Source organism: Coenobita brevimanus, chromosome 23, assembly GCF_032717465.1.
Source record: "Coenobita brevimanus isolate Jiangsu-jjx chromosome 23, ASM3271746v2, whole genome shotgun sequence".
Lineage (NCBI taxonomy): Eukaryota > Metazoa > Arthropoda > Malacostraca > Decapoda > Coenobitidae > Coenobita > Coenobita brevimanus.
This window is the reverse complement of record NC_136976.1, coordinates 37,403,958-37,430,559: the sequence shown is the minus strand read 5'-3', so window position 1 is coordinate 37,430,559 and position 26,602 is coordinate 37,403,958. Positions and strand designations below refer to the sequence as shown.

The 26,602-nt window shown below is 41.2% G+C and overlaps 1 protein-coding gene across 1 annotated transcript in view; it reads right to left on the bottom strand.

Moving 5' to 3' along the window:
• Window positions 1-26,602, bottom strand: part of melt (ventricular zone expressed PH domain-containing protein melted) — a 671,576-nt gene that overhangs the window by 149,980 nt on the left and 494,994 nt on the right. Inside the window, exon 15 of the mRNA XM_080267230.1 lies at window positions 23,330-23,436. Coding sequence (XP_080123356.1) covers window positions 23,330-23,436 — 107 coding nt within the window. The remainder of the gene's footprint in view (window positions 1-23,329; window positions 23,437-26,602) is intronic.

Genomic DNA, 26,602 nt, shown 5'->3' with positions numbered 1-26,602 from the left:
TAAGTACTATTAGCTACATTAATTTCAGGTCTATACTTTTCTATTAGTAATTTTTCTCGTAGTAAAGCATCAGCTGAATTACTGAATTTAGTTACCGTACTACCTAAAAATCACTGTAAGAGAAAGGGTGGTCGGGGGTTAATGAATGCTCTCTAATAGCTGAAAATGCCATCTGATGTAAATATTGCCCTGTTCTGTAGCTCTTTCCCATATGTTCAGATATTCTTATTTTGAATGAACGACTTGTACATCCAATATACCCAGCCTTACAGCTAGGACATGTAAATTTGTAAACAACATCTGAACAATAGAGGAGTAGGCACCCTATCTTTGTGACTGAAAAAATTCTTTATCTTAAAGTCATTAGTAAGTATAATCCTAAAATTTCCAGACGGAAAACTGTTTTTTAATTCTTTAGTACCAGATTGTAAAACTGATAACTGATTTTTCCATAGAAAGGCATTTTAACATATATAACTGATTTTTTCACCTCAAAACATATAGATTTACTTTTTAGTTTAGTATAAAGGAAAAATTTTAAATCCTTATCACATATGCGTATCTGATAATTATTGTTCAGAAAATAATCCCTAAGTTTATGAAATTCTTCATGCAAAGATATATAATTTGAACAAACATTGTATGCTCTATTCAGTAAAGTTCTAACTGAACTGATTTTGTATATCACCAGACAAAAACTGCACCAATTTAGGCCTTGACCTGTAAGAGTTGGTTTTCTATGTACCCCTGTTACTAGTCCTTCATTACTTTTAGCAATTTTATATCTAAAAATGATATACTTCCATTATTTTCTCATTCACATGCGAACCTTATATTTTTATGTTGTTTGTTAATACTGTATAATAAAAAAAACTTTTGATAAGCCTCTTCATTACTGAAAATTAGAAATAATCATCTACATATCTTCTAAAATAAATTGGTCTAAATTCACTGGGACAATTATTTAACCATGAAACCTCCCTATTGCATAAAAAAGCATTGGCAAAAACAGGTCCAAGACATGAACCCATACTAATACCATCTACTTGATTATAAAGAACATTGTTAAATAGAAAACATGATTCTGATGTAGCAAACTCTAATAACTGTCTAACCTGGTTGCACCTAATCCATAAAAATTACTTGGTTTATAATTATACAGAATTATGTCTATGGTTTCAGCCAAAGGAACATTAGCAAAAAGAGACTATATCACAGCTGGTCATAACATAATGAGTGGGAAGTGTTAAGGATAAAATATCATCCACAATTCATTGTGGAGAAATAGGAAAAAAATTGTGTGTTTTCAACTCTTGTTTTAAACCACTTATTGTTATATTTACATCAGATGGCATTTTCAGCTATAAGAGAGCATTCATTAACCCACGACCACCCTTTCTCTTACAGTGATTTTCAGGTAGTAACCCCTGGGGGTAGGTGGGTTTCAAGAATACTCCCCCAGTATCCCTGCTTGTCATACGAGGCGACTAAAAGGGTTGGTGATGGGTTAGTGCCCCACCCCATAAAAAGAACTAACTAAAAAAGTGAATAAAGCGCCTCGGATCCAGACGGACCATACGTTGACAACTAAGGAACGGACAAAGGACATTCTTAGGGTGGGAACATGGAATGTGAAAGGAGTGAATGATGAAGTGAAAGAGAGAGAGATTGTTCAGGTGCTTGAGGATGCAAAAGTGGATATATGTAGATTGACTGAAACTAAATGGAAAGGAGAAAGGGTGAGAGAATGGGAATATGGTTTAGGTATATGTACAGGAGTCAATGAGAATGAGAGGGCAAGAGAGGGAGTATGTCTGATGATATGCAAGACATGGAAGGAGAATATAAGAGAGTATGGAACAGTGGGTGCAAGGATTGTATGGGTGAGGACGAAAGTAGGTATACAAGCGTGGGCGACTGTATGTGTGTATGCCCCGACAGAGGATCGAGTGACAAGAGTGAAACATGAGTTTTGGGCGAGAGCAGAAGCATGTATGGACAAGTTTGAGAGGAGCGAGAGAGTGCTGTTGTTTGGAGACATGAATGGCAAAGTTGGGAATGTACGAGCGGATGGAGTGGTTGGTCAATGGGGTGTGCCAGCTGAAGCAGATGGGAATGGTAGTGCTTTGGTGGACATCTGTGCTGGTAAGGGGTTGGCAACAGCCAACACCTACTTTCGGCATAAGATGATCCGCTGGTATAAATGGAGAGTAATGAGGAGGATGGATGGTGAACTTGTTGAACGAAAGGCAATGATAGACTACGTGTATGTGGATGAACGAATGAGAAGATAAGTGTTGGATGCAAAAGTGTGGAGAGGGTGGGGGAATGGAGTCTCGGACCATCACTTAGTGATGGCCAAGGTACAGCTGCAAAGAAAGTGGATGAGGAGACGAAGGGGAAGACAGGAGGAAACAGCTCCTGTGACAAGAATGGAGAAATTGCAAGATAGTGAGAAAATGACAGAGTATAAGAGCACAGTGGAAGAAAGATTGGGAATGTATGAGTTAGAGCAGATGGAAGTGGGTGGAAGATGTATGTAAGATATTCACGGAAGAGATAGGCGCAGCGTGTGAGGCAGTTTGTGGAGTGAGGAGATACAAGGGTGTGCAAGGGACAGCATGGTAGAATGATGAAGTGAAACGAGCTGTGGAACAAAAGAAGAAGGCATATAGTGAATAGTTAGCAAGTAGAGGTAGAGGAGAAGATGAGAGAGAGAAGAGAGAGGTGTATGTGAGCACGAAAAGGGAGGTTAAGAGACTGGTGATGGAGAGTAAGAAGAAAGTGGATGATGAATTTGGGAGGAATCTAAGTGTGAAATGGAGGGAGAGTAAGAAATTGTTTTGGAAGGAGGTAAAGAAAGTAAGGCAGTGTGGAAGGGGAAATAGTAGGGGAGTGAAAGATAGGAATAATAGATTGTTGGCGGAGAAGAGAGCGAAATTCAGGAGATGGAAAGAGCACTTTGAGGATTTGTTGAATGTAGAGAGTAAGACCAGTGTGAGTGGCTGGGAGAAGAAGAGATGAGAGGAGGGAGGAAGAGATCAGTAGGGCGGAAGTAGTGGAAGCGATGAAGAAGATTAACTTGGGAAAGGCTCCAGGAATTGATGGAGTGTGTGGTGAAATGCTGAGGTATGGGGGTGAGATTGTTGTGGAGTGGATATGGAAGTTGTGTAGACTGGCTTGGGAAGAGGGAAGGGTTCCAGAGGACTGGAAATCAGGTATAGTTGTTCCTTTATACAAAGGAAAAGGGGAGAGAGAAGTATATGGTAACCATAGGGGTATTTGCCTTCTTAGTGTGACTGGTAAAATATATGGCAGAATACTCCTTGATAGGGTTAGGTATACTACAGAGGAGCTAGTTGGAGAAGAACAAGAGGGATTTAGGAAGGGAAAAGGGTGTGTAGATCAGATATTTGTTCTAAGATGTTTAGTGGAGAAGTATTTAGAGAAGGGAAGGAAAGTGTATGCTGCCTTCATGGACTTGGAGAAAGCTTATGACAGAATAGAGAGGCAAGGTATGTGCAAGGTATTAAGAATATATGGAGTGGAGGGGAAATTGCTGAGTGCTGTGAAGAGTATGTACAAGGGAGCTAGGGCTACGGTGCGAGTGGATGGTGAGGTGAGTGAGTTCTTTGATCTCAATGTGGGACTGAAACAGGGTTGTGTGATGTCTCCATGGCTGTTTAATATATACATGGATGGGGTTGTAAAGGAGGTGCAAGGTAGGGCAGTGGATGTAGGGGTGGCTCTAATGAATGAGGGTCAGATTTGGAAGATTCCAGTGCTGCTGTTTGCTGATGATACAGTACTGTTGAGTGAAGATGAATGGAAGATGCAAGGTTTGGTGAATGAATTTGGGACAGTGTGCAGGGGGAGGAATCTGAAAGTTAATGTAAACAAAAGTAAAGTTATGGTGTTTGAGAGGAATGAAGTCACAGAGTGTGCAGTGAGGTTGGATGGTGAGGATATGGAGAATGTGAGTGCATTCAAGTACTTGGGTAGTGTGATGAGTAAGGATGGAAATTTGGGGGATGAAGTGTGTGAAAGGGTACAGCAGGGAAGGAAGGTTGTTGGTACACTGAAAGCAGTGATGAGAAATGGGGAGGTGAGTATGGAAGTTAAGAAGTCACTGCATGATAGTATTGTGATCCCTACCCTGACGTATGGAAGCAAGGCATGGACCTTGCAAGAGGGGAACAAGTCAAGAGTGAGAGCAGTGGAAATGAGTTACTTGAGGGGAGCATGTGGAGTGACATGGAGGGACAGGTTGACGAATGAAGAAGTGAAGGAATGTTGTGGAGTGGATGTGGATGTGGCTGAGAAGATTAGGAGAAATACACTGAGGTGGTTTGGACATGTGAAGAGAATGGAGAATGAAAGACTGACTAAGAGGGTGTATGTAGGTGAGGTGGAGGGAGGGACAGGGAGGGGTAGACCAAGGATGAGGTGAAGGGATGGAGTAGAGAGGTATATGAGGGAGGGGGGGGTGAGCTGGTTGGAGGGTAGTCAAATGGTGGGTGACAGAGCGACTTGGAGGCGTTTTGTCTGCGGCCATTCTTTGCGGGATTAGGGCGTCGGGCTATAGATAGATAGAACTAAATTCAATAATTCAGCTGATGCTTTACTACGAGAAAAATTACTAATAGAAAAGTATAGACCCGAAATTAATGTAGCTAATAGTACTTAATGGATTCTCGATTTGAACCTATAGTTGGGTTTGGTTTGTTTGCTTCAGTTTGCTGGGTTTGAGTTTAGTGTTCGAACAGACAAGTGTTGTTTCAGTTGGGTGTTTGAGTAGATTTCTTTGGGACTTCCCTGAGTGGTTCTTGGCATTTCTGTTTGAGCTTTTGTACGGGGAGGAGGGTTGATTTTACTTGCTTTTATGTAGTTTTATAGTTGAACAAAGTCCTGGTTTTTCTTTTCATCAAGTCTCTGGTGACTATAATTGGACAATAGTATTACCTGATGATGGCCTGAGGTGGACAAATATGGAAGTGTGCATGGAAAAGTTTGGAAGGAATGAGAGAGTGTCTTTGATCGGTGATATGAATGGTAAAGTTGGGAATGTGAGGGTGGATGGAATAGTTGGTGAGTGGGGTATGCCTGCTGAGATAGATGAGAATGGCAGTGCGTTAGTGAACATTTGTGCTGGGATGGGGTTGGTGATAGCCAATACCCTCTTCAGGCACAAGATGATCCACAGGTATACATGACGAGTGATGAGAAGGGTGGGTGGTGAACTGAATGAAAGGAATGCAATGATTGATTATGTGTGTGTGGATGAAAGGATGCAAAAATGTGTAATGGATGCAAGAACTTTTAGAGGTTGGGGGAGTGGACTTTCTGACCACTACTTGGTGGTGGCCAGACTCAAGGTCCAATTAGGATGGAGAAATAGAAGAAGGGAGGGACAGGAAGAAGGAGTATTTGTAAGGAGAGTGGAAAGGTTACAAGAGGATGAGAAAAAGGCAGAGTATAAGAGAGAAGTGGAGGAACAATTGGGCAAATATGAATTGGAGCAGATGGGGGACGTGGAAGGTGTGTGCAGGATATTTACAGAAGAAATATGTGCAGCATGTGATGTGGTGTGTGGGATGAAGAGAAGACGGAGGGGTGTGCAACGAACAGCGTGGTGGAATGAAGAGGTGATACAGGCTGTGGTACAAAAGAAGAAAGCATACAATGAATGGATGAGAAATAGGGGCGTGGAAGAAGTTAAGAGGTGGAAGAGAGAGTTATATGTAGAAAGAAAGAGAGAAGTGAAAAGATTAGTAAGAGGGAGTAAGAGGAGAGTGGATGAGGAATTTGGAAGGAACTTGAGTGTTAAGTGGAGGGACCGTAAGAAAATGTTCTGGAAAGAGGTGAAAAGAGTAACCCAGGGTGGAAGTGAAGTTAGCAGGGGAGTGAAAGATAAAAATGGTAGATTACTAGTGGAGAAGGGAGAAAAAGTAAGCAGATGGAGAGAACACTTTAAGGATTGTTGAACATAGAGGATGGAAGTAATGCGAGTATAAGTGGCTGGGGAATGGCTGGGAGGAGGAAGGTGAGAAGAGAGGAAGAAATCAGTAGGATAGAAGTTGTGGAAGCAATGAAGAAAGTTAAATTGGGGAAAGCCCCAGGAATTGATGGAGTGTGTGCTGAAATGCTGAAGTATGGAGGAGAGATAGTAGTAGAATGGATGTGCAGATGTGCAGATTGGCCAGGGAGGAAGGTAGAGTCCCGGAGGATTGGAAGTCAGGTATAATCATTCCCTTGTACAAAGGAAAAGGGGAAAAAGAAGTGTGTGGTAATCATACGGGCATCTGTCTTCTTAATATAATGGGAAATGTGTATGGTAGGATACTTATTGACAGAGTTAGAGAAAGAACAGAGGAATTAGTGGGAGAAGAACAGGTAGGCTTTAGGGAGGGAAGAAGTTGAGTAGATCAGATATTCATTCTTAGATCTTTAGTGGAAAAGTTTCTAGAGAAGGGAAAGAAGTTGTATGCGGCTTTCATAGATTTGGAGAAAGCATATGACAGGGTGGATAGACAAGGATTGTGGAAAGTATTAAGAATATATGGAGTAGATGGGAAGTTGTTAAATGCTGTGAAGAGTATGTATGATGGTGCTAAGGCTGCAGTGCGTGTGGATGGTGAACTGAGTGAATTTTTGTCTTTGAAGGTTGGGTTGAAACAGGGATGTGTCATGTCTCCATGGTTGTTCAATCTCTACATGGATGGGGTAATAAAAGAGGTACAAGGTAGGGCAGTGGATGTTGGAGTGGCCCTGGTGAGAGAGGGTAGTGTTTGGAAACTCCCTGTACTACTGTTTGCAGATGATACTGTGTTGTTGGGTGAAGACGAAGGAGAGCTGCAAGGCTTGGTGGATGAGTTTGGGAGTGTGTGTAAGAAATGGAATCTAAAGGTGAATGTAGGGAAGAGTAAAGTGATGGTCTTTGAGAGAGGTGAAGTCAGTGAATGTACAGCGAGGTTGGATGGTGAGGAATTGGAAAATGTGAGTACGTTTAAGTACAGGTAAGCCCTTAATTCACGCGAACTTTTTTCACGCGATTTTGGTTATCCACGAATTTTTCGTACAATAATTAAATCAAAATTACAGTATTCAAAATAAATAATTTTAATATACAAGAGAAATAAATAAAATATAAAAATGCCTACCTGCTGCCCGTGTGCATACATATATGTGTGTGTGTGTGTGTGTGTGTGTGTGTGTGTGTGGGAGGTCGGTCTACCATGCACCCCATAGTCAGTTTGAATCCGACGGTCAAACCATGCGTGACTCGCAAATTGTTATCTGTGGCTTATTTTTCTGCCTTCCAGTGATTGCTTGCATTGTCCGCCAACAAGGGGCCTAAGCGTATTGCTAGTGATGCATGTGGTAACACACCAAAACGGACTTGTAAAGTGATGTTGCTGACAGAGAAAGTTAAAGTGTTGGACAAAATTAAGGGAGGAATGTCGGCAACAATTCTCCGTCAGGACGATTCCCCGTCATTTATTTACATACCAGTTTATTCAGCAAGTACAGTACACTAGTTTTTTACTTATATGAGTTATAAAATCCCCCTGAAAATTAGTTATTAAAGTATTAATTAACCAATAATAAGTATATTTATAGAATGACAGGGAATCGTCCATGTTTTGATGGTGAATTGACTTCATGGTGAATTGTCTCTGAACCATGTGTTTGGGGTGAGTCAACTGTTCTTACAATAAAGAAGGCAGAATGTAGCATATGGGAGGCAGTGAGGGCTAGTGCACCAGACTGTGCTAAGGTGTCTCCACCTACGTCTGTTAACTGGCTCGGAACCGTATGTTTGGGGTGAATGGGTCAACTGTTTGGACAATAAAGAAGGCAGAATGTAGCATATGGGAGGCAGTGAGGGCTTGTGCACCAGACTGGTGAAGTGTCTCCACCTATGCCTGTGCTTGTCAGGTTTCAGTGTTAAATTTCTTATATTTTTGTTGTTTTTTATACTTTATGCTAGTTTATAAGGTGTATGTAGTGCATAAACAGTATTATTCAGATGTAATATACTTAGTAGACATACGTAATTATGTGAACAGAAGGGCAGAACGTATACGTGAAATTACCACATACGCGAAGGGCCTGGGAACGTAACCCTCGCATGAATTAATGGCTTACCTGTACTTGGGTAGTGTGATGATTAAGGATGGAGGTTTGGAGGGTGAAGTGCTTGAAAGGGTACAGCAGGGAAGAAAGGTTGCTGGTTCCTTGAAAGCAGTGATAAGAAGCAGGGAAGTGAGCATGGAAGTGAAAAAGTTATTACATGACAGTATTGTGATACCAACTCTAACGTATGGAAGTGAAGCTTGGACGTTGGTGGAAGGACACAAGTCAAGAGTGAGAGCAGTGGAAATGAGTTATTTAAGAGGAGCCTGTGGAATCACATGGAGAGACAGGCTGACAAATGAGAATATAAAGGAGCATTGTGGCGTGGATGTGGATGTGATAGGATGCGTTAGGAGGAACACACTGAGGTGGTTTGGCCATGCGGAGAGGATGGAGGGTGAAAGACTGACAAAGAGAGTGTATGTGAGTGAGGTGGAGGGGGGAAGAGGGAGGGGGAGGCCGAGGATGAGATGGAGGGATGGGGTGGAGAGGTATATGAGAGAAGGGGAGGGGGGGTGAGTCGGGAGCGGGGCAGTGAAATGGCGGGGAACAGGGCGACGTGGAGGGGATTTGTTTGTGGCCATCCCGAACGGGATTGAGGCGTCTGGCAATAGACGTATAGACAGACAGTATCTGCCATATGCATTTTGTTACTGCTTTGGAAGTTGCGATGTCCAAGATCGCCTGCAGATGTCTTACTTGGTGTATATATATATATACAGTACATCCCCCTAGTACGCGCCTATATAGGTGGAATAGGACGTCGCGTACTAGGAATTCAAGTACTGTGAGTACATAAATTTATGGGAAAAATTACATATAGGCAGCACCCCCCCCTTCACGGGCAACCCTTGAGATGCTTATCAGACAAGTATTGTACTGTACAGGGAAACTATATAAGACATATTACCTAAGATGAAGTAAACCAACATGGTTATGGCTTTACTAGGTAAATCAACAAGGATATGGCTTAACTAAACCAACAAGAATATGGCTGAAGGTGGGTGGAGCGTAGACTACCGTTATCGTTTCTTGGGGGGGGGGGGCAATGTTGAGTACTGGAGGTAACCCAGATTTGGGCCACTCTTCACTGCCCGTCTTGCTTACAAGGAGTTCAATTTGCATACTAAAAAAAAAAAAAAAAAAAAAAAAAAAGGGTCCTTGCGTACAAGAGGGATCGCATACTTGGAACTCGTGTACTGTGGGGATGTACTGTATATATATATATATATATATATATATATACACACATATATATATATATATATATATATATAAAGTGCTCCCTTATCACTGACAAGGGTTAGGCAACAGAGACACCCGCGTATGTCAAAAATCCACAGTTATCTTCTGCCCCCCTTAAAAACACCCCTGGGACCCCCTTAACCTTTTGGCTGCAGCGGCTGTGATGACAACATACTGCCTGTGCTCACTGCTGAGAAACAGGAAAAAAATTGTGTATTTTCAACTCCAGTTTTAACCCACTTATCGTTAATCTTGAGAGCTAAAATTATTGTTACACAAATGTCAATTTTTCTACTATCGTTTGCAACAAATTGCATGTCTGTAAGTGCTCCAAGCACGGATTTCAGAGGAAATAGCCGTGGGAGGTGGAAATTCCACCAAACCACAAGATTTTTTCCATACAAAAAATAGGGTTACAGCCATGTTATCTCATCACAATAATTGCAATAATAATAAAAATAAAACACTTCCAGCCAGTCTCCTATGATCTTGTTACGATATTCCAGTGTTTACGTTAGACTTTAGTGAAACAGTAATGATGTGAGGAAAATCATTACAAACTTTATCAAACTTCACGACTGACTTTTATTACCACATACTTTTAAAAAGCATATTGATACAATGTCATGAGTCATTTCATAGCACAGCTGCACAGTTTGCAGCCGCAAAAATGATTACCAGCTAATGCGCTTAGCATCATGATTTCTCTAATTATCACAAAAATATCACTAAACCACTTGTATTTTTCACAGTAATTCACAATATAATACAAAAAAACACTTTCAGAAACTCTCGTATGATTTCAGTGAAGTTTGGGTGCATATTTTCGTTTTCGTTTTTAAAGGCTCCAACATGTTTGCATGTGTCGGCCTTGGTCACAAAATGGCGGCTCTCCATGCTGCACGATCCATTGCAGCCTTCCTGTTCAGTCCCTTAACCCTGAGGTCACACTTAATGACCTCGTCCCATGTCTTTCTCAGTCTACCCATCATAACCCCAATCCCAATATTAACACTTCTCACTTTCCTCACCCAATTATCATCCCCCATCCTCTCCACATGTCCAAACCATCTAAATCTACTCCTCCTCATCACAACACCAATACACTCCAGTCCCATCCTACCTCTCAACTCTACCATCGTAAACCCAGCCCCTCTAGGCCTTGGACGCAGGGACGCACTGCACATCCACCTAATCATTGTCATTTCTGTACATCTGAGCCGGTGAATATCTTCCTCCTTCACTGCCCAGGTCTCACTACCATACAGCATTACACTCCTAACACATGCTGCATACAAAGACCTCTTAGCTCGTAGGGAGAGTCCTCTCAACGTCAGGAGAGGCAAGATCTCCCTGAACTTCTTCCAACCACTTCTCACCCTAGCCACAGAGCTAGCTTCAGCCCCACCTCCAGCACACAACATGTCTCCCAAATAACAAAACTCTTCCACACACTAAAGAGATTCACCAGTAAGTTCAATCCTTCCACGTCTGACAATCTCCACCTGCTCACCACAACACGCCGTACACAAAATCAGCATTATCTCGCAGTCTACCTCTGATACCACTACATCTCTTATGCACCCATTTATCACACACACCGCACAAGATGGAATTACTTCCCAAGCCCTTGTGGCAAACTGCACATGGCCACTCTCCCTCGTCTTTGACAGTACCGCCACCAACCCTAGATATCATCACTTGTTTTATCTGCATTTACCCTTAAACCCTTATGCCCCATACCATCTCTCCACTTCCTAAACCTTTCCTCCACCTCCCTTTCGTTCTCTGCAATCAACACCAAATCATCAGCATGCAACAACTCCCATGGGAGTCCATTTCTAAAGTCATGTGAAAGGGCTTCAAGTACCATGATAAACAACATGGGACTCAAGACTGACCCCTGATGCACACCACCATTCACGGAAAACTCATCACTCAAATCTCCATTCACTCTTACCTGGGTGTGAGCACCCACATACATAGCCATAATGACCCTAACCAGCCACTCCTCCAAGCCAAGCTTTCTCATTGCCCACTTCACCACCTCTCTAGGGACTCTGTCAAAGGCCTGTTCCAAAGCAACAAAAACAAAATAAAGATCCCTTCTCCTACCAATATATTTTTCCTGAAGCTGTCGAACAATGAATATAGCATCAGTGGTCCCCCTACCTGGCATAAACCCAAACTGCATCTCATCAATATTCACACTTTCTCTAATCATACCTTCTAAAACTCTCTCCATTACCTTCATTATCTGATCTAAAAGCTTTATACCTCCATAATTTCCTCTTTCCAGGGCATCACCCTTCCCTTTATACACATTTACAATTATACTCTTCAGCCAATCATCTGGGATAACATACTCATAAATAATCCTATTTATCAGGTCAGTGACTAAACTCACCCCTATATCGCCTGAGGCCTTCAACATTTCGGCAGTCAACCCAGACACACCAGTTGCCTTCCCCACCCTCATCCTGCCTATTGCCTCACTCACTGTAGCAGTATCAATCAAAGGGCAAGGGCCAGACACTGGATCTGCTGGTTCCAAACCTTCCCTGTCCCAGTCAAACTCCTCATTCAACAACCGGTTATAATGCTTTCTCCATGCATCTTTAATATCCTCACTGTTCACCACTACCCTTCCTTCATCATTCTTCACACACTGCTCACCTATAATATCCCGATTATCCCTCTTCACTTGACCTGCCACCCTAAATATCATATTTTTCCTTTCCCCATGATTTAGGTTATCAAGTAATAGTCTCTGTGACTCAGACTTTGCCCCGTATACCTCTCTTCTAGCCCTACGCTTGGCAGCCAAATATTCCTCTTTGCTACCACCCTTCTTCCATTCCTGGAAAAGCCTTCTATTCTCCTTAACTGCAGCTTCATATTATTTACGACAGAGAGAGAGACGGGGGGGGAAGGGCAGCAAACAGGTTTAGACCAGCTCTTCGAGGGGTACAAGAAAGTGGAAGGAACGGGGTAGGGGAGCAAACTGGTTTAGACCAGCTCAGGAGAACATGAAAGAAAAGAAATACTCCCAGCCCGTCCTAACTTTTCCACTGATGAATTAATGGCATAAATACCGTATTTCGCGGCATATAAGACGCACTTTTTTGTCTCAAAGTTACCTTAAAATATCCCCATGCGTCCTGCACGTTAGACTAAGGCAGGTTAGTTAGGCTTCACTGAGAAGAAACTCTTATAAAGATGATCATCTCAATGCTTAGCAACCACAGGTGTCTTCTACAGTATGCAGACTTGATTTTATTCTTAAAAATAATATACACTAGTGTGTATATGCAGCAGATTTCAGAAACACCCGAGATCAGAAACACATAAAACTTTCGCGGGTTTGTTTACAGCTCAACTGGCTAACATCGTGAAGATATTTAGAGATTTAGCAAGTTCACAGTTTAGCATCCGCACTGTTCCAGCAAGATAATGTACATGATCACTGGTGAACTGTCTGCTAACCTTCTGAAAGGCAATCATGACCACTTTGCTTGCCATCCATTCACTATCGAGCAAAGCAATCATACTGGAGAGATGCTGGCTAGTGAAACTGCCAAGTCATCAAAACAGACTTTCGTCACGTATGGAAATACAGTAACCCTAATTAGGTCAGTTACTTTTGTGACATTTTGTGAGTGTATATATGCAGCAGATATTAAAACACGCAAGTTCAAAAACACAAAGCATTCACGGTTTGTTTTCAGCTCAACTGGCCAATACCATCAAGGAGTTTAGCGGTTTAGCAACTTAGCAGTTTAGTGGCTAGCGTACACCCTACTCTAGCAAGGTAACGTGCTCACTGGTGAACTGTCTGCTAACCTTCTGAAAGGCAATCATGACCACTTTGCTTGCCATCCATTAACTAACTAGCAAAGCAATCATGCTGGAGAGATGCTGGCTAGTGAAACTGCCAAGTCATCAAAACAGACTTTCATCACGTATGGAAATTCAGTAACCCTAATTAGGTCAGTTACTTTTGTGACATTTTGTGAGTGTATATATGCAGCAGATATTAAAACATGCAAGTTCAAGAACACAAAGCATTCACGGGATTGTTTGCAGCTCAACTGGCCAATACCGTCAAGGGGTTTAGCGGTTTAGCAACTTAGCAGTTTAGTGTCTAGCGCACACCCTACTCTAGCAAGCTAACGAAGTTACAGCTTCACTTTTTCAGCCAAGTGAAGTACTTTAGCAATGTCTATGCAACTCAGGGCACACCCAATTACAGTATTTTGTTATGAAAATAGGATAAAATTCACTGAGTAGCATAACTGATGCAATATCTGAAATAGCAGTGCCTGACGGGCATTCATATCAGCGTCCGCCATTTCTGCTGTATTCTTAGCAGACGAAGCGATCAGAATGATTGACAACGTTCACTCTCTGCATCTCTGCTGCCTAAGCAAAGCTCTCATGATCGGCAATGGGGATCATTTAGGCCGTAACGTCCAAATTTGTTAGGTTAGGTTAGGTTGTAAAATCATTTGCCATTTTGGACGTTACGGCCGAAACGACCAGAATCCTAAGGTGTAGGTGAGAGTTTGGTGTGGGTGTAGTTAAGGAAGTAGGAGTGGGAAGAGTCAGGCTAGGGAACTGATAATCCGCTTATTATAATCCCTTCAGCCCAGCAATGTATTTTATAGTGTAGTTTATTCATGCTCGCCATATGATTTTATTCAGTTCAGGAAACATGTACTGAGGAGGTTAATGTGGGCTGTAACAAATGCCCCAAGTCTGAATATTGCCTGTGCTCAGTTAAAACGATTGCCAAGTTAAAATCGTATGAAGTGTGGTATAAGCAATTCAATGGATGGTACTGAGGACCATTTACTGTATGAAAGTGACAGTGAAACAGTGATGATGACCGTGGTGATGACTTCCAGTGATGCTTCAGGACTCGGGGGAAGTAGTGATGAATTCTCAGGATTTGAAGACGAGTGAAATTTTCAACATGTCAGTAATATGAAGTGAACATAGGTTTTAGGTGATCATGACAGATGCAACCATGGAAAATTTAGGATCAATGGTGCTGTACACCTTTTGTCTTGCACTGACGATGTTTGGATGAATAAATTGTTTGAGATGTTTCATGTCCTTAAGTGATGATATTTATATTGAACAACCAAATACATTTTGATGTTTTTGGCATATAATAAAGCCACTGGGTACTCCAAAACGGACTGATGTAAATGTTTCAGAGGTGAGCGAATGTTGGATGTGGTGTGTACGTGTGCGTGTGTGTGTGTGTACCATAGCGACTAGGAGGCAGCAGTGTTAAGACCAAAAATGGATGTTTTCACAGTACTCGAATGTTTTGAGATGGATGTCTGTTTTTAGCAAATTCTGGTAAGAGAAATATGCATTTTTAATCGTTGATGCTGGAAGGAAAACAGCTGACAGTAAGGGAGTGATACTGGGAGAAGAGGGTTGAGCCAGTTGTCTAGCGCTTGGGATGCAGCAGTGCTGCTAAGAGATAGTTTCACCATTCTCGACATGTTTTGAGATGAATGTCTGTTTTTAGTAAATTGTGATCAGTGAAGAACGTATTTTTAACAGTTGATGCTGCAAGGGAAACATCGCTGACAGTGAGGAAGTGATACTGAGAGGAAGGGGTAGAGACTGCTGTCTAGCGACTGGGAGGCAGCAGTGTTACTAAGGTGTAGCAGTGGATGTTTTCACCATAGTATATTTTGAAATGAATGTTTTTAGTAAATTATGATCAGTGATGCTGCAAGGCAAACATAGCTGACAGTGAAGGAGTGATACTGAGAGAAGAGAGTAAAAACAGCTGTCTATCCTGTTCCCAAGCAGCCTTGCTATATTGAACTTTGGTTGTAAAACATTGTAATTTGTGTATTTACAAGTGCTACCTTTTTATATTATTTGTGGAGGTAATTACAGGTTAGTTAGAGTGCATGATTAATGATGGTAGTCGTCTGATATTGTGCTTGAGTCAAGGCAATGTGAGGAAATTCCGTAACAGGTGTGGAATATGACGGGGTTCTTTTAGGATAAAGGAACTGATGTGAACATTCATTGTATTTTATGTTTTCGTCAGTGAATGAAAGAATAGAGTTTATTGACTTCATTTGTGGTTTTAAATTCATAAAATATTAAAAACAGTGTTTATATCAGTTTACTGATACATATTTATCAACAAAGTTGAGATGGCCTCGTGGTTTGAAGTCACGTTTTGTTAAGACGGGGTTTTATTTTCTCTTTTCCTGTATCATTCTTTGTACATAAAAGAAGAAACTAAAGGATGATGAGCAGTACTGAATAGATTCTGAAAGGTGAGTGTTGTATCTAAGTGATAGTGGCTCATATCAGTCACGTTTTGTCAAGAAGGGGCATTGTTTTCTTTTCCTGTACCATTCTTTGTATATAAAAAAAGAAACCAGAGGCTGATGATCAGTAATGAATAGATTCTGAAAGGTGACTGTGTATCTGTGTGGTAATGGCTCTTATCAAGAAACCTTACTGCAGTCTTGGTTGGGGCAAACTTTTTTTTCACAGAACTGCCCTGCCAGAATTAGGGTGCGTCTTTCACAATGCTGCGTCTTACATGCCGCGAAATACGGTAAATGAAGTGGCCAAAAGGAAGAGTGTTACATTTGATTCATTGGATAATGCCATCACCAAAACAGCCTTGAACTGTGCCTGGGATAATGTTACATTTGCAGTGAACAGTGTCAGCAGAGTTCAACAAGAGAAAATGCTTTAGTGAATCCGGCCCCAGTACTGTATCCACTTACGGATATCTAAAACCGTTTATGTTATATCCTATCTATCTATCTATCTATTGCCAGACACCTCAATCCTTTACGGGATGGCCACAAATAAATCACCTCCACGTCGCACTGTCCCTCGCCATTTCACTGCCCTACTCCCAACTCACACTCCCCTCTCTCATATACCTATCCACTCCATCCCTCCATCTCATCCTCCGTCTCCCCCTCCCTCTCCCCCCTCCACCTCGCTCACATACACTCTCCTCGTCAGTCTCTCACCCTTCAGCCTCTCCACATGGCCAAACCACCACAGTGTGTTCCTCCCAACGCTTCCTATCACATCCACATCCACACCACAACGCTCCTTTATATCCTCATTTGTCAGCCTGTCTCTCCATGTGACCCCATAGGCTCTTCTTAAATAACTCATTTCCACTGCTCTCACTCTTGACTTGTGTCCTTCCAACAAAGTCCAAGTTTCACTGCCATACGTTAGAGTTGGTATCGTAATACTGTCATGTAGGAACTTTTTCACTTCCATGCTCACTTCCCTGCTTCTTATCACTGCTTTCAAGGAACCAGCAACCTTAATTCCTTGTTGTACCCTTTCAAGCACTTCATCCTCCAAACCTCCATCCTTACTCATCACACTACCCAAGTACTTAAACGTACTCACATTTTCCAATTCCTCACCATCCAACCTCACTGTACATTCACTGACTTCACCTCTCTCAAAGACCATAACTTTACTTTTCCCTACATTCACCTTTAGATTCCGTTTCTTACACTCTCCCAAACTCATCCATCAAGCCTTGCAGCTCCCCTTCGTTTTCACTCAACACAACAGTAACATCTGCATACAACAGTACAGGGAGTTTCCAAACACTACCCTCTGTCACCAGGCCCACTCCAACATTTACTGCCCTACCTTGTACCTCATTTATTACCCCATCCATGTACAGACTGAACAACCATGGAGACATGACACATCCCTGTTTCAACCCAACCTTCAAAGAGAAAAATTAACTCAGTTCACCATCCACATGCACTGCAGCCTTAGCACCATCATACATACTCTTCACAGTATTCACCAACTTCCCATCTACTCCTTATATTCTTAATACCTTCCAAAACCCTTGTCTATCCATCCTGTCATATGCTTTCTCCAAATCCATGAAAGCCGCATACAACTTCTTTCCCTTCTCTAGAAACTTTTCCACTAAAGATCGAAGAATGAATAACTGATCTACGCAACCTCTTCCCCTCCTAAAGCCTCCCTGTTCTTCTGCAATTAATTCCTCTGTTATTTCCCTAACTCTGTCAATAAGTATCCTACCATATACTTTTCCTATTACACTACGAAGAAAAATGCCCCTATGATTACCACACACTTCTTTTCCCCTTTCCCTTTGTACAAGGGAACAATTATACCTGACTTCCAATCCTCCAGGACTCTACCTTCCTCCCAGGCCAATTTGCACATCTTCCACATCCATTCTACTACTATCTTTCGCACATGCTTCAGCATTTCACCACACACTCCATCAATTCCTGGAGATTTCCCCAATTTGACTTTCTTCATTGCTTCCACAACTTCCATCCTCTGATTTCTTCCTGGCATCTCACCTCCCTCCTTCTCCCGGCCATTCCCCAGCCATTTATACTCACATTAATTTCATTCTCTATGTTCAACAATTCCTTAAAGTGTTCTCTCCATCTTCTCACTTTTTCTCCCTTGTCCACTAGTAATCTACCAAATTCCCCTACTAACTTCATTGCCACCCTGTCTAACTCCACTTCTTTCCAGAACATTTTCTTACAGTCCTGCCACTTTACACTCAAATTTTTTCAAAATTCCTCATCCACTCTCTTCTTTCTCTCACTAATCTTTTCATCTCTCTCTTCCTTTCTATATATAACTCTCTCTTCCGTCTCTCAACTTCTTCCACACCCCTATTGCTCATCCATACATTATATGCTTTCTTCTTTTGTACCACAGCCTGTCTCACCCCTTCATTCCACCATGCTGTTCCTTGCACCCCCTTTCGTCTTCTCTTCACCCCACACACCATCTCACATACTGCACATATTTCTTCTGTGAATATCTTGCACACACCTTCCATGTCCCCCACCTGCTCTAATTCATGTTTACCGAATCGTTCCTCTAGTTCTCTCTTATATTCTGCCTTTTTCCCAACCTCTTGTAATCTTTCCATTCTCCTTCCAGGTTCTCCTTTCTCCTGTCCTTCGCTTCTTCTACTTGTCCATTTTACTTGAACCTTGATTCTGACCCCCACCAAGTAGTGGTCAGAAAGACCACTCCCCAATCTCAATTCACAAAATTCAAATTGGGAAACGCATGTTAGTGTGAACTTCTAATACTGTATATCACTGCCTCATGTTATCCATTTTATACGAGTCTTGGCGTGATGTGCATTTTATTTGATATGACATGACGGAGGCACAGAATTTTTACTTGATGATCACTAAGTTTCCAAAGGACATATGGCAGTACAGACTGATTGAAGCAATCTGAATCTCTGGCATCACTTCTTGGGGTGACTGTACATTATATAAAACAGCTCTATCAGTGTACAGTATTATTGTACCTTGATTACTGTGTATAAATGGTACCATGGCTTGTATGTGATAATGAAATTGTGCAATAAAGAAAGTACAGAACTATAGGATTTATCCTAATAGGCACAGGGCACCCCATTTGAAAACCAAAATTTCACATTCCAACAATTAAGACCAACTAAACACACACATACTGTTATAGTATCGAAAACACATATAGGCATGGTTAGGTTAACTGAAAATGATGAGAAGGGCACAACCTGGAAGAAACACATAGCATATATAGACCTGAGATGGACTTGAGGTAAGTGGATTCCATGGCAGGGGGATAAGGAGTTAGAGGTCTCCAACACCTGGGATTAACTCCTCTAGTAGGGACCCATCTTTTATTCCCTTAAAGCCATCAACCCACATATTTTGCACCATCATTGTCAGAAGAAATCAGCTCAGGCAGGCAGTAACGATTTCTTCAACCCCAAAAAGACATGATAATGGCAAGAGTGCAAATTTTCATCCTGCAGTTATAACAAAAACTGCTATAACCTACTGCTTGATAACCAAGGGATCACTGTATATCAAAACCATTATAAAGGTCTTTTGGTTACTCAGCCCGACACTTTTTTTTTTTCACTATACCACTACCAACAAGTACAAAACAAATTTAACAACATTTAAACATTGCAAAAATCTACTGTACACACATAAAACACACAAACAATACATACAATATACATCATCATCATCATCACCATCATCATCATCCAAACCTCCTTTCCCACCCTTGGGTGGCGTGAGGAGTAGCAGCATCCAGACAGCCAAAGTATGCCCATTTCAATGGGACATGCTTCCATTCACTCATCATTCAAGCCCACAGAATCCTGGCTTCATCTGATAAGCCAAAAAATTTTGCCACATTCTGTAGCTTCACATATACTTATCCAACAGAGCCAATCCAAATACGTCACATTAAAAAGGAGTGCAAAATCCCTGTCATGTACTTCTTCGTAAAAAATTCATCCAGCCATCTCTATTTCTTGTCAGTCCCTTAGCCTCATCAACTTCCATACCTTTCTTCCTCACACACTTATTCACCATATTCTTCTACCTTCTTCTTGGCCTACCTCACCACTTCCCCCCTTCAAATTTGCTCAGATATACCCTTTTCACCGCTCTGTTGTCATCCATTCTCTCCGCATAGCCATACCATCTCAGTACACTCTCTTCGATTCTGGTGTCCACAGACTTCATCACTCAACATCTTTCACAAATCACATTCTTCCGTATCATATCCACTCTCTGTACTCCACATACATTCCTATGCAATCCTATCCCCACAGCTCTTACTTCTGACTTTTCATTTTCATGCCACACCATAGTCTCACACCCATATGTTAAAGTTGGCAATAACACTCCTTCATGCAAGCCTCGTGCAGCTGCAACACTCAAGCCTCTGTCTCTTATCTGCAACACTCAAGCCTCTGTTTCTTATCAAGGCCTTCATAGCACAAGCTATTTTCCTTCCTTGTGTCACTCCACCTTCCACTTCTTTTGCACATTTTCCTCTCTTTTCTATCACAATACCAGGTATTTGAGCTCTCTCACCAATTCCAGTCTCTCTCCATTCACTGTAACATCACACTGGGTGTCACCTTCTCACTCAATAACCATCACTTTACTCTCTTCTACATTTAAGCTCATGGCACGATGCTCACAGACATCTACAAACCTCTGCACTAGTCTACCAAGTTCTTGTCTGGTATTTGGAAGTAGCACTGCATCATCAACATCCATCAAATTTGAGATATTCCATCTATCACCATTCATTACCACCACCATCCCTCTCTCCATTACTCATGCCTTCACTTCTCTCATCACCCCATCCACATATACTGAACAAACATGCAGATATCACACAACCTCGTCGACCAACAATGATCGTGAACCATTCACTTAGATGCCCATTTACCCTTAAACATGCATCACTACCATCATAAAAACTCTTGATGGCACCTAGCAGCTTACCATCTTCAGTCACAACTCGGTATACGATGGGGTTACGTCACGTCACACCTTAACAGATAACGATTTTATCGTAAATCGGGAGATTGAAACACATTATAAAAGGGGGGTTACGTCAACTCAAATTCCCAAAGTCACCTATCCAAGAATGAAACAAAAATGAAAACCCACCTTAATCACTTCCTATGTCAGTCCAAGTCATCTTCAAGACCAAAACAAACACTATCACACCAATACAGGCGGCATTACTCATGTACAGTAAATCGTTGCAACAACACAACAATCACACTTGTGTAATGTTGGCCTGGTGCTACACAATGTCTAGGCCTACTGTAGCATGATGATTGGCGAGGTGACGACAGCAGGAGGGGACACGTGAATGAGTGGAAAAGACAGGGCTTTGAAGGGGTGGTGGGACCACAACTGAACCAAAACAATGCTCTGCATGCTGGGGCTGCCATCTTGCCTGAGACAAGCAACTGTCGCCTTGCGTGTGCCTGGCACTTCGTACAAAATTTTCCGAGGGCAATATCGTTATAGTGGGAAATTCATCGCAAAAATTGGATTTTGGGGTGGAACTTTTCTGTTATTGTTGTAGCGAATTATCATATACCAAATCAATGTATACCGAGTAGTGACTGTACACCATACATGCGCAAAACCTTCCATAATCCTTCTCTGTTTACCCTGTCGTATGCTTTTCCAGATCCATGAATGCCATAAACACCTCATAGTCTTTCTCACAAGCCTTCTCCACTATCCATCTCAATGCAAATATTTGATCTACACATCCTCTGCCACTCCTAGAGCCACCCTGTTCATCACTCACTAGGCCTTATAACATTTTTCTTACTTTCTCTATAAGAATTCCTAAATATACCTTCCCTACAGCACTCAAAAGACTTATGCCATGATAATTCTTGCACTCACTTTGCTCACTTTCATTTTGTACAGAGGTACAATCACAGCCCTTTTCCACTCTACTGGCACAGTTTCACTCATCCAAGACTTTTTTACATATCTCCAACAAGCACTTCATTCCACTCTCTCCACTACACTTAATCATCTCCCCGTAACCTCATCAACCCCAGCTGCTTTCATATTTTTCAGCCACTTCACGCATTCTTCACCTCAGTGAGTGTCACGTTCCCTGGTACTGCATTCCTTCTCTGTACACCCCGAAAACTAATCATGCTTACAGTCGCTCTGCTCTCTCCATTCCCATTCATCAGACTTTCAATATATTGTACTCTTTCCATCTGGTCCTTACTTCATCCCCATGGGTTAATAATCTACCACTATACATCCTTCTCACTTTCAGATTTCTTTATTTACTGTCACTTCTACATTTCCGCACCTCTTTCCAGAATAACTCCCTATTTTCAGAATAATTTGCAATCATTTTTCGTCCTAGATCATCATTTATCTGACTTTTCCCCTTCACTTGTCTCTTTACATGCTTCTTGCTCTCAATATATAGAGTTCTTATTTCAATTCAACCTCTGTCCTGTAACCACTCTAGCCACTTCTTCCCCTTTTCCTCCATTATTATCTTAACCTCTTCATCCCACAATGCCATAACTTTCGTCTTTGATGTTACTTTTGACACACCACACAACGCTTTAGCATTCCTAACTAAGCAATCCCTATATGTATTCCACAAGTTGTCCAGATCCACTTCATTCCAATTCACTGATTGCAACTCCTCCCCTACTTTGGCCCGGTATTCATCTGCCATTTCTTTAATCATCAGCTTCTCAACTTTCAGTCTCTTCCCCTGAGTGCTCCTCTCTCTCCTGCTCCACCTCACTCCTCTCAGCTTCATCTTGCATACTATAATCATATGATCTGACAAACCTCCACATCATCCTCTCACTGCTCTCATATCAGCAACTCTTCCCAGCATCAATTTCTCTATGAGCAGGTAATCATTCGGGCTCCTTTGAACACGATCTCCATTCCCTCTATACCATGTATCTTTATGTGCATCTCAGTGTTTGAAATAAGAATTACAAAAGCACAACCTCCTACACACAAAACAAATACACACAGTACATAATATACATAAAACACACACAAAACACAAGTACACAAGTAAAAAACACACAAAATACAAAGCACAAACAAAATACACAGCACACACAAAACAAAAAGCACACACAAGACATAATGCACACACAAAACATAGAGGAAACACAAAGCACACACAACACACAATGCACACACAAAACACAAAGCACACACAAAACACAAAGCACACACAAAAAACTATACACACACAACATACAAATCACAACACTACACATAACACATGCATAACACAAAAACACAAAACACAAATAGGCACCAAATAAACTTGACTGCAGTGAAATTATGCTTCATTCTGTTTGTGCATGATATCACAAGGGACTGTGCTACCATTGATTCAACCATGCCACTAGTGGAGAGGTCACAATTTTACTTTCTGTTCTAATCACATCATATTACAAAACAGTGTGTTACCAAAGACAATGCTATATAGCCATGAGTAAAATGAATGACACAAAAAACATGCTTTGACAACAAATAAACAGCTAAATAAAACCAAATAGTACCTGGGTGCAAGCATTAGTTGTGGTGGTTGTGGTGGGGTCATGGGTAATGTGAGTGAGAGTTGTATTGGAACGCCCTGTGCCACTTACACTACTGGCCATGCTGCTTCCTGAAAAGAAAGAAACATAAAACATTTACTACATATATATATATATATATATATATATATATATATACAGGTAACTCGCATGGAACACGTGGGTTTCGTTCCTACCGTGCCGTGTTAGGTGCGAAATCGCGTATATTTAAACTACTCCATATTTTGCTCCCTAGACCCCCCAAATGTGTTGTTTTGCTGTTATCTGTCACTGGTAATCACTAGAAAGCACTTTAAGTGGTTAGAAGGTTTATTTAATGTTATAACTCACAAATACTGTACTCCACAGCAAAACTTCAACACACAAATACTGTACGTAAACACAAGGAAACATTCCGACGCCGATCATAGGTAATCATATAAATCAGGTTAACTGGTACCAGTGCTTTAACTTACAAGCACATACCAGAACAGTACATATTTAACTTAGAAATGCAGTGCTGTGATATCGAATGATTTCAGTACATAATCTGTTAGGAATGGCTGGAAAAAAAAAATGTTATGAATACATTTTCACGTTTTTGATATATGGTTATGGTAGTTTCGAGTTATTTTTTTCGTCATCGTTGTGCCCATGCTTGGAAAAGGGAGCGAAAGAGTTGAATTTTCAGTCCTAAATGAGAAAACTGCTCGTCCTCCAAAGCTAGACTCTGCCACGGGAGAATAAAGTGGAGGGTCAGTCCGATTAGCAATAAGGAAGTTGTGTCACAACTTCCAGCTCCCACACCACGAGTATGGCTAAAAATAGAATCGTAATGCAGTTTCAGAACTAACAATAAGTCTAATTATTACGAATACAGATACAAAGCAGAAATAAATACGTTTACAGACGGGGAAAACGTACTTCTTCCGTCATAACATGTTCATCTTTCTCTATCATTTTACCTTGTTATTTTCGCAATATATATTGCTGTCTCGTAAACAGGGTGGTTGTTTGTGTTTTGCAAGGGAGGAAAAAGATTGTATTTTCTGTCTGGGTCGAGATAATGGGTGTAACTATGTGTGGTTAGGCATGGCCACGAGTGAAAAAATCGTACATCCACTCATCACGATATCAGGTGGTGAACTGACAGATGACACACGAGAGGGTGAAGTCAAGGTCAGTCTCATGTCCCAGATTTTCGTTCACTTCCCGAAAGTTTTCACAGTTTTCTACAATTTGCATTGCATCAAATGATCCAAACCATTACAGCAAACCTGAGCAAATAGGTAAAGATACCAAGACAAAAATGTATTTTTCTCTTATTATAAGTCTTTAACGAACAAACTAAAAAGGCAATATTGCGACGCCGATCATGGGTAATCATATAAATCAGGTTAACTGGTTACAAGGCTTTATTCAATGCTTTAATTGCTTAAAAGTACATACCAGAACAGTAAATATTTAAATTACAAATACAGTACTGCAGAAAAGCAGTACAGTAAGAGTTTAACGAACAAACAAAAAAGGCAATATTCCGACGCCGATCATGGGTAATCATATAATTCGGGTTAACTGGTTACAAGGCTTTATTTAATGATGTAACTTTATTTAAGTGCTTACAAGTACAGTATATACGAGAACAGTAAATATTTAACTTACAAATACTGTACAGTACTGTGGAAAAAACGAACAAATAAAAAAGGCAATATTCTGACGCCTATCAGGTAAACTGGTTATAAGACTTTATTTCTTGCTTTAACGTTATTTAATAGTACTTTAAGTTGCACATAAACTTACCAGAACAGTACAGTACTCTAAATAATTAACTTACAAATACTGTGCTACTGTACTCGGGAATGTCTCACTCACTGAATAATTTCCCGCCTAGATCGTCACATAATCAAAACAAACCGCGCGCTGCATGACGTTCGATGATTTGATCTTTCAAAGGCCTCTCCTGCGTTAATTTGTAGTTTTCATGATGGTTTTTTAATCTTACGTTGTCTTATATGTATCCCAGCCCTTACCGTGTATAATTGCGAGCGGTGACGTTCGAGGATTTGATCTTTCAAAGGCCTCTCCTGCGTTAATTTGTAGTTTTCATGATGGTTTTTTAATCTTACGTTGTCTTATATGTATCCCAGCCCTTACCGTGTATAATTGCGGGCGCGTTCCGTGAGATCGTGTTCCGTGCGAGTTACCTGTGTATATATATATATAAAAGTCATCTCGCCTAAAGTGCGCCTTCGCAAAGTGCTTCTCGCCTAATGTGCGACAGGGGTCTGACAATAATTAATTCTTTAGAAAGTGTGTTTGCCACTTGCAGTGTGCAATGGGCATGAAAAATTAAGGCAAATACGGTATTCTCTTGCAACTTGCGAGCATAACTTGTAGCGTGCGATGGGTAAGGGTGGGGCTGGTATGTGTGGTGGAGTGCGGTTGGTGTGAGAGTGAGTAGTGGCCACAGCAGCAGGATGATGACGTAATGTCTGTAGTGTCTGACTTGGACTTCAAGGGTTTCCTGGAGCAGCAACAGGCAGCGCCTAACCTAGTGCAAACTAAGATGTGCATTCCATAAAACTGGCCACACAATACTGTGCTTTACGAGCATTCATTAATCACTGGCGCAATCATCACCAGGGTTACCATGTGGTATTTTTCATTACCAAATGTGAGGCAATTTGGTAATGAAAAAATCGATTGGTTATCATCCAGAATGATTATTTACCAAAAATTCGATCGGTAATGATTCAGAATGATTAATTACCAAAAATTCAATCAATAATAATTCAGAATGATTCATTACCAAAAGGATTCTTCACATGTATGAGTGTACCGAGGGTGGAGATGGTGGATTACCTTTTTTTTTTTTCTTTTAATGCAAGAAAGAAGGAACCAAAGGCTACGAACCAACAAACCGATCTTTCAAAAGAAAGAGAGAGAGACAGACAAAACCCCTCCAGTAGTTATGAGAGTGAAAGTGAGGCATGGGATGAGGCCGGCACAGAACAGCTGTTAAGTGTTTTGATTCAGCTTCCATGGTACAGTTTGGGGTACCACAACAACAATTCGCATTATCTACCCTCTGTACAATGCTAGTATGGTCTTGAATTTTCATAATACAGTACCTTAGCGTCCAACACGTGTTTGTCCAGCAAGATTCGTGTCCAGCACGGAGAGCAATAATTAGTAAGATTTAATTCGGTTTAATTACTGTAACACGGGTGCATTAACATAACACGGACGGAGCTCTGA